Source organism: Stylophora pistillata, chromosome 13, assembly GCF_964205215.1.
Source record: "Stylophora pistillata chromosome 13, jaStyPist1.2, whole genome shotgun sequence".
Lineage (NCBI taxonomy): Eukaryota > Metazoa > Cnidaria > Anthozoa > Scleractinia > Pocilloporidae > Stylophora > Stylophora pistillata.
This window is the reverse complement of record NC_142531.1, coordinates 4,157,788-4,167,500: the sequence shown is the minus strand read 5'-3', so window position 1 is coordinate 4,167,500 and position 9,713 is coordinate 4,157,788. Positions and strand designations below refer to the sequence as shown.

The 9,713-nt window shown below is 38.9% G+C and overlaps 1 protein-coding gene across 1 annotated transcript; it reads left to right on the top strand.

The window, feature by feature from the left end:
• Window positions 1–1,392: 1,392 nt before the first annotated feature.
• Window positions 1,393–8,828, top strand: LOC111336578 (immunomodulatory peroxidase). The gene is given in 9 exon segments (XM_022942702.2): window positions 1,393–1,544; window positions 3,105–3,609; window positions 4,526–5,129; window positions 5,131–5,296; window positions 5,527–5,705; window positions 6,086–6,390; window positions 6,511–6,767; window positions 7,336–7,672; window positions 8,151–8,828. Coding segments are annotated over 8 exon segments (2,427 nt in total). The 5' UTR covers window positions 1,393–1,544; window positions 3,105–3,109; the 3' UTR covers window positions 8,230–8,828.
• Window positions 8,829–9,713: the final 885 nt, after the last annotated feature.

Sequence of the window (9,713 nt, the reverse complement as noted above, 5' to 3'; positions counted from 1 at the left end):
TATAGATTCGTACAGTCGCTCAAGGTTTTGTGGAGTCAATGACAACAGTTGGCATTAGCAAACTTAGGGCCTAAAAAAGTTTCTTTGAAGTTGTTTCCCTTCAAGTTTTAGAATTAACGTTGAAGATGAAACGACAATCAATCTAAGAAGGAAGTTGAATAGGGATGTTGACGAAAATGTGGTAATACACATAATTGCACAATGGATATCATGTCAAATATCCCTTGAGGGAAGGTTCGAATTCGTGAGTGGAATGCATCAAGTTCCTAATGATTTGTCTTGTTGAAGTGTGAAATTAAACCAATGACCGATCAAGAATTGTCCCGTTGGTCGACTTAAGACTACAAAAAAACTGTGTCAAGAGTTGAAGACAAAGAGTTGTATCACTAATGTTTTAATTTTTGTTTAGTAGATTCAAGCTTTTTTCATCACTATAAAATTAATTTCGTTCCTCATGATATCTGCTGAGCGAATTCAGTTACATCAATATTTCACTTTCACTTCAACTGCCCATTTTATTCAAACCGTCGGTTGTATATAATATTTTTCCACGGTCTCATACATCGGCTGATACTTAATCATTTTTTAATTTTGTTATCACCGAACCGAAAAACGAATCAAGTACTGTAATCAGAAAAGAAACTTCCTTTGCTAAAATGGTGCCACTGCGAAGTAGCGCGAAAACCGAACCAATATCACTTGGACAACTGGAAAAAAAAAAAACTTAACCTTTACTCTCTTATCTCGCCTATGGTTGATGATTTCTGACCGGATGGAGAGAGGTTACAGGGTAAAACCGAGCGTTACCAATCCCTTACCGATTGAGACATTTCAGTAAAACTCAGCCCAAGTGTTCAATGAATAAGTTCCGCTTGCCAAGTACAACTTCCTTCCTTCCGATATTTAGGAAATTATAGACGTGCGTAATTAAATGAATGAAAGCTGTAGGCGTATGAAAATGCTACAAAAAAATATAGAGAATATTAGGAAAAGGCGAAATGCTACAAGGCGCTTAGAGTTATAATATACGTATATCTTTTACCTCTAATTGCCCCCATCTGAGTTCATATGGAAGTTATCAAAAAGTGCTAAGCCTTTATTCAACAAAAATGAATATACAGATAAAAATAAATAGCTAAATAAATAAATAAATAAATAAAATCCACGACAGATTCAAGACATGACTTAATTCCTAAAACAAATTTAACAAATTACTATCCAAAAACTAATCAATTATATACTGAGGATATGAGTTACGCTAACAGCTGCAGAAGTGCCTCTTTCGAGAGACGGAGATAGGAAGAAGTTCATTTGAAACGGCTTGCGTGCGGAGAGTATTGCGCCTGCAAGCACCTTGTATTGCCTCTGCACCTTTTTGTTCGTTTACGATAAGATCTTAAGAACCATACAATACAACTTTGGAGTGCATATTCATGTCTAAAAATTGCAAGTTCCTGGTTCTTGGTATAAAATCACTAGCTTAACCGAGTTGTTCATTCGAATAAAAGAGAAGAAGAGTTACCCATTTAATCTGCTCACCCAAGGTAAGAATGAGTTGACTATGTTAGTTGATGCGGACTTAAGCGCGTACATCTGCGCTTTGAGCCATTTATTTTTCCTCAAACTGTAATTGTTTCAAATGCACATTTTGATGACTGCATTCGTCATCTTCATTAAGAGTTTTTTAAAAAAATATCCACAGTGTTCCTGCAATAAACCTGGAAGTTTCTAGGCGTTTCTAAGCGTGTTGAAATCTGATTTGGGCCGATTTCTTTCTTAATTTTTCTCTTGAAAATTAGGCAACTGTAAATCGTTCAGCAAGCTTATGCATCTTAAGGAGAAGTTTTCTTGGAGAATTTTTTATGGCAGAGATTCTGCGGGCAAATCACTCGTTAGAGTCATTCAATATGAAACTCGGAGCACGTTAGGCAAAGAATTTGAACAGGTTTTGGAAAGTTTTGTTGCAGATAAGATTTCGAACTTGCGCTTCTCTCAACTGAGTGTCCAATATTTCTTTTTAAGACTTTTTCATCGTATTTCGGCTTTTGGGTATAGATCGAACATAGTTCTTTTCTCAAATTTTACTAGAGCTGATCAACAATTTGACCAGAATAATCTTTCGCTTTGATAACGAAACACGAAGAGCCGTGGTAAACGAAATGAGACATTTACACATGACTGGTTTTGAACTAAAGGAACTGATCACAGAAAAAGAAAATCTTTTTCAACTTAAGTCTACAATGAGGAAAGCGATTTTTATTTCCTGTGCGAGAAATAATTTTTGTAAATCTGGGTGTAAGCTACCGAATGGTCCGAATTTCCTACGCTAGTTTTCCCTATTTCTTGTTATCATCAGCTCATTATTTTAATTAATCATTTTCATACCCCAACAAATATTAACAGCAGACAAAAGAATACACAACTTATACATGCCCTGTGCCGGAAAACTCGTTCAGGAAGGACACTTGCATTTTTGCTTAAACAAACAATATTACTGTACCGCAGTGACGCAAATCCTTTCGGGGTCTCTTAAAGAACCCGAGCGCTTATTAAGTATCTTGGACTGTTCGCTTATGCAGTACCTTTACAGCATGATGGTGGGAGTTATTCCAGGGTGAAAATCGTGTGTGCCATTCTACAGTCCATTCATGTTAATCGCCTAACCTTTAGCACTAGAAAAGGTGATATTCAATATTAATATCAAGAACGCCAGATAACTTTCTTCTCTTACTTATACTGCCATTCTATTCAGATACCCCCTATTCTCAGGGAACTATTGGCTTTAAGTTATCGACTTGAAGAGACTCTGCTACTGAACATCGCAAAAACATAGTGCTTTTTTCCGAAGTGCAGTTAGTTATAACCAATGAAACTATCAAAAACTGACCTGAATGTACTGTACATTGTACTCGCAAATTGTGTTGCATATGTCTCACAGGTAGTATTGCTTTTCGTCCTTGACATTTTCTTTTAGGAAGCATACAATCCTTGAAAAATAATAACATTATTTTGATTAATAAGGATCATTTAAAACCGTGCATTTCCACGTTCATGATCAACAAACAATTTCTAAGAAACATTTTGTCCCTTCTTGAACTCCTTAGCAAACATGACCGTTTTTATCCTTAATGGTTTGGTTCTTATCTTGATCGTGAGTCTGACGTCGTCTTACGTCATCAATGATCTATACCCGGACGAAAGTGAAACTATAGAAGACGTGAACAGCGAACTTCTAGAGTTAAATGAAATGAACTACATGGATCCCAACATGAACATGGACAACAATCTGGGCATGAGACAAGTTGAGGACATTGTTGTCCAAAGTGGTGGACCTGAGATCAGAGCTACATTCGAAGCTCAGAACAACTCATGCTGGATCGAAGCCCTAAGAAAGGTACCTCATAGACTACTGCTGGAGAAAAAGAAGAATCAGGAACGCGCTCTACGAAAATTCTACCAGGCATTGCAACATGGAAAAAAATCAACGGTAGACGCTGTAACGTGGTTGAAGGCAAAACAAAGCGAAGCTTGTAGCGCTTGCGTGTTGGAGAAACTCTGCGAGGATCCGGTGATTTGGAATCGTTTGGCCTTACCTTCGACTTTGACAAGGTAAGCGTTAAGACAGTCTATTCGGCTAAATTGTATGAACGGTAGCGTTAAGAAACAAGGTTCTTATATTCATAACATACCCGGCCGAGCGTAGCACATATTCCAGGCCTGTAAAGCTTACTTTCTAATTTAGTTTTGAATTAATCCTACAAATATGATGAGACCAAGTAATAAGAAAATGCTTTCCTGCCATTTTCAGCTGAGGGTAAAAAGAAAATATGTGTTGTAGAGTATTTTGAAGGATTACCTTTTGTTTTGTTAAGTCTCGCCTTTTTGCGTCTACGTGTTATTTTGGTAGATCTATAGTTTTGATCTTTGCTTTTAATGTGCGCTTGAACTTGGCTAAATCCGTGGATTTCCTTCTTACCGTGTTAGACATTTTAATCGCTTGTTGTGGTTGGGAACAATTAGTTTCATAGGTGGTCATGTTTGGGTTGGTAAAACTGACCTTGAGCTTTACCCACACTGAAGATCCTGTTTGTGCGCGTGATTCTCTCGCGCAGCTCCGTCATTGGCGTTTAATTGGTTCCTTGGTGCTCGCCAAGTGCTTCGGAGCGAGCCACCCAATTTCACCCTTTGCTAAACAACGAATGCACTATGGAAACTCCCACAGTCAGCTAACCCAAACATGTGTGTGATTTTTGCATTTAATGCGTAGGCACTCCTTGCTAAAAGTTGAAGAAAAATAGCAGCAGTAGCAGCAGCAGTAAGAGAAGAAGAGGTCTGAAACGTTGTAGTTGGGAAGAATAAAAAGAGAGAAGAGTCCAGAGTCTCAGTACTTCTCGTTAAAAGCCAAGCGAGTGGTAAACACCCCCCCACACATGTAATGGGTAAAAGACCCTTGATACACAGGGGTGAAGATTTAAGATCATTCTTGCTAAAGGGTAGCGCTTAATTTTTATTTTTTCGCTCATAGCAAGAAAAAAGTCAAGCAATGCAAACTAAAGGTACTGACCTTGGCGCGCAAGTTCAACTACACAGAGGAAGAGAGAATAAGGTGCGACAAGAATTCCCGGTTCAGGACAATAGATGGAACCTGCAATAATCTGGATAATCCCCGTTTTGGAACAGTCCTTACTCCATTCAGACGTCTGGAGCCACCTGCATATGCAGATGGAATCTCAACACTTCGAAGGGCTCTCAGTGGAGACGAATTACCAAACGCAAGGAACGTAAGTCGTTTTGTTCACGGCAGTAATGCAGCACGCACAAATCCTGATTCCCCTAGACTAACTCACTTGACTATGAGCTGGGGGCAATTTATGGATCATGATTTTACGCTAGCACAGACACAAGGCATTAACTGTGAGTCGAGCAACTCTAACGCAGAATGCATCAACATTGAAGTTCCATCTGATGATTCTATCTTTCGAGACAGAGGAGTTAGCTTCTTTCAGCTGGAAAGGGATGCACCTCATAAGCCAAACACCATGTGCAAATTGACTCCGCGAGAGCACAGTAACACGTTAACAGCCTACATCGATGCCTCCAACGTGTACGGTTCGACTGAGGAGGAGGAAAAAGAACCTTCGAGCCTCGAATGGCTTACTGAGAATTCTGGAACTCCGTCACGGTTGCCCGATGAAGAGTTTGTTGCCTGCACAGCTGCCTGATCAGTTTTGTGTATCGAAAGATCCAAATAGACCTTGCTTTACAGCGGGAGACGAGCGTGTGAACGAGAACCCAGGTAAGAATACCAGTCTATGAAAGTTATCATACGAGACTCACTTCATAGAATAAGCCCACCCAATTAATATGTTATTATCTGTCATGTAAGTATTCTTTCTGTGATCATAATTGAATTTTCTTTTCGTGCATGGGATAAAGATGAATGTGATACGCCCATGCTAAGCTATAAAAGGAGTCACCGATATTTTGTTTGGTGCATTCGAGCATCTTCATTTCTTCTTTCTGCAGCTCTCATATCTGTTCATACCATTATTGCCCGGGAGCACAACCGAATCGCGACATATTTTGGTGAGATGACATCATGGGATGGCGAGCAAATTTACCAAGAAACAAGGAAAATAATCGGAGCAGTGCTACAAGTCATAACATACAACGAGTTCCTGCCACTGATTCTGAGCCCTAAAACGGTAAGAAAATTTTCTCATTACGAAGTTTCCTTTCGTACTTTTGGTTGAAAATCAGGTAGGATCTTGTTTATGGTAAATGCTTCTGAGGAACAGAAAGTTAGAGACGTTGTTGAGTGGCGAAACCCGGCATGAGTTTCTGCGAATGGCAAACTCCTCCTCAGTGACCATTGCATCATTTATTTTAACTACCTCACATATCGAGTGAATGAGTGCCCCCGCTCGTAAAATGGTCTGATACATGTTGCTCTGAGGCTGGCACGTTCTTTGTACTCAAAGAGAGGTCATTTCTTTTCTTCATACTCACCTTTTCTTGAAACTGACGTAGATAACTGTACTGTGAGACGAAGAATTCCTATTGTTTCTTATAAAATTCTGTTCAGATCAGAAGAAATAACCTCAAGTTGTTGAAAGGAACCCAGTTCTTCAACGGCTACGACCCACGTATCAATGCTCAAATGTCTGCATCATTCTCTGTGGCTGCATTCCGGTTTGGTCACAGCTTGGTTCAAGAAGAGTTCATGCGTTTCACCCAGGATGGCTTTCAACACCACTGTAACAAAGCAGAGTTCATGCCAATCCCAGTACTGGATTTCGGCAACCCAACATACGTATATGATAAGTGTAATGGAGGCGTTGATTCCATCTTTAGAGGCTTACTTAAAAGTCCCGCTGCAAAAATGGATGGGCAAGTGAAAACATAATTGTTGAGTCACAGTGATAAGAGTTGTATATGGTTTATGAAGAAGAAATCCTACTTAAGTGCGTCTAAGTAATCATGGTGTTTGCTGTAATCGTATTCTTACAGGCGATTTTCAAGTTCCGTGCAAGAAAATCTGTTTCGAGGTGAGGGTGATTTGTCTGATCTCATAGCCATAAACATCCAAAGAGGACGTAGTCGTGGCGTTGCTTCATACACAACATATCGCAACCGCCCAGAGTGCCTTATAAGGACAAAGGTGAGAACATTTGACGATCTGAGAAGAGCTGGTTTTGACCCAGATGACATAAGCAAGCTGAGATCCCAGTACCAATCGGTCCACGATATCGATCTTTTCACTGGAGGTATGTAACTGGGTAGAAGATCATTTAACATGAAGTATTCAAATATTGGAAATCTTTAAGACGACTGATTTCGATCAGCTCGTTCTGGCTATAGATTACTTTTGGGTGTGCGTGAGATTCTTTGAAACGAAAGTACTCTTATAAATGATGCAATATGTACGAACGTATTATTTAGCATTAAGTGTTAGGGTCGAAGCCTGTCATATTAAGTCTCTTGACGCTCCCAATCAACCATGCAAGGGACCAAGTTAAAGGTAGTCTGATGCTTTCGTTGTCTCCAATTGCCTTGACTCTAGTCTCGAGTCGTTTCAACCAGATTCAATGAATTTAAAACAGGAATTTATACCAAATCTATCCTATCCCTCGGCAGTGAATCCTTCTACAAATGCTACAGTTTATTAGGTAGTAACGAAATGGATAGATTTGTCCCAAATCCTCACTTCCGGTGAATCTTGGCGGTAGGTTTGATTAGCCCCCATAAACCTCTAACAAATCTCACAAATATGCGAGGTGTCACTCACTGAGGGCGAAAATGAAGCTTTTAACTTCTGCATTTTTACTTTCAAAGGAGTGCTCGAACCTGTGGATTCAGACGGAGGGGTTCTTGGGCCGACCTTTCAATGTATAATAGCCGAACAATTTAACCGCCTCCGGGTAGGTGATCGTTTCTGGCATGAAAACGCTCCAAACTCTGCCTTGCACACCGACAAAACAGCGTTCACGTCTTGTCAACTTCAGGAGATAAGGAAAGTTAAACTTGCAAAGATAATCTGTAACAATGCAGAAGACATCCCCGCTGTTACAAGGAAGGCTCTGGAACAATCCAAGATATTCGTCAGTTGTGATAAGCTACCTGACATGAACCTCAATGTGTTTAGACCAGGCTTCAAATGTCCGAATCAACGGTAAGAGAAGCTTGGACACATTTGTTACTCGCACTCAGTCACTCTAGAGCAAGGTTTGAAAAACAAAAGCATTCACTCTCGCACACTGAGTCGGTTGAACTGATAAAGGTTGGCATTAACTTCCTTTAGTCAACCTGTTGGGTGGGTAGTCGTCGAAAAAGTAACCATGGAAATAGTGTTTACACAAGTACCAAAATTTCTTCATTTCCCTGTGATTGACCTCAGGGATATTCAGGCGGCAATTTTGTTTCATCCTCCTGAGTAACTTCATATTTATTAATTGCGAGAGAGGAATGACTTTATCTTCTGCTTATTACTGATAACCAAACTATATTCAAACGAATGATGGCCATGATGAATGGAAAAACATTATAGAAGTTACATCATTAATTACCAGCGTTACTCAAAATTTTTAGTATATAATTTTCATTTTATTTTAACAGCTTATTGTCTGATTTTCTTCCCTTCCTCTCAACAGTGTAATGGCCGACTCCCCTGCGAGAGACGCCGACTGGTACGGTATTCCATCCACAGGGACATCTGACGAAACTTTTTGACCCACTTTCTCGTCTCATTTTGGGTCAATTTCTTTCTTTCTTTTTTTTTTTTTTTTTTCACTTGGGCAGCACTAATACAGTGACATGTTGATATGATTGCATATAGATTAGAGTATTCATAATTCGACAAAGTTTGCTCATGGAAATGCATCGCCCACAGCTACAAATGCACTTTACACTGAATTTAAACTTGGAGAAATGACAAAGTTACATAATTTCTCGTCAATCAATTTTCTCACTAAACACCTTATTGTAGGAAATCAACGACGCATCTAAATAAATGTTGATGTTAATTGAAATCCCAATATCTTACGTCATTGTTCACAGCACCTTTATTTCAATAACAAAACCGCATCTGTTCATAGCTCCCTTACTCACTGTTTGACAGTTCCTCATATCAAAGTGCCCATGACATGAATTGTTTTTGGCCTATTGTAAAATAGGGACTGGATTGGATTTGTAAAACATGGACTGGATTTGCAAAAAATGGATTTGTAAAACATGGATTTGTAAAACATGGATTTGTAAAACTTGGATTTGTAAAACATGAATTTGTAAAAGGTGGATTTATGAAAACATGATTGCATTGTTCAACTGTTTATTTGTTTATTTCTCTGTCTGTCCCTTTTTAATCTTAATTGTTTTACTTTATATTATTTTGATTTTATATTACCTAATAATTTCTCTAAAAGACCGTGATGTTGAGTAATATTAGCATTTGGAAATTTTTAAGAATAATCAAGAGATACGAGAAGCACTCGCTTACAGCGAGTAACCATTCTCAGCATCTTCGGCAGTCTCTCGTGTTCAAAAACAAAATTCCGCGTGCTTATATTTAACTCTACAATGCATTCGGCGCGTTTTTATTTTTAAAATTATCAATATCTTAATACACAGGAGCTGGTCAAGACCGATTTCCAACGTTTTACGGGAATAGGTAATTTTACTAGGGCAAACATGGAACAAACAAAAGTGTACGTGACATACAAACAACCAGGCTGCCAAAAGACCGTAATTTGAAAAATGCATTGTAGACCTCTGTCGAAAATAAATTTGCAACTTTTAAATTTGCGCGGGAGAAGATAGGTTATTGTGCGAGGAAGGAGATGGCGGCTTCTTTAAAACTTCCATCTCAGACCAGAAAACGGCGACGTGGATTGGAGTTTCCAGAGTTCTCGTGGAGCTCTGTAAAAATTAAAGAAAAGATTGGAAGCGGAACATTTGGGACCGTCTATCATGAATTTGGCTGACCTTACATTTGTTTCTTCTCCTTTGTTAAAGATGAATAAAACACTGGAGTCTATCTAAGCGCCATGTACTTGAAATGTTTTCCAGATTTGTTATAGTAACTGTACATATCTGGAACGAGCTTTTTCAGTTAACTCAAATACGTGAAAAAGTGAAAACTCTGCATCCAGCAAACACGTGAAAAAGAGTGAAGAAGGTCGCGAGAAAGAAATTAAACACGGATAATTTTCAGTGTT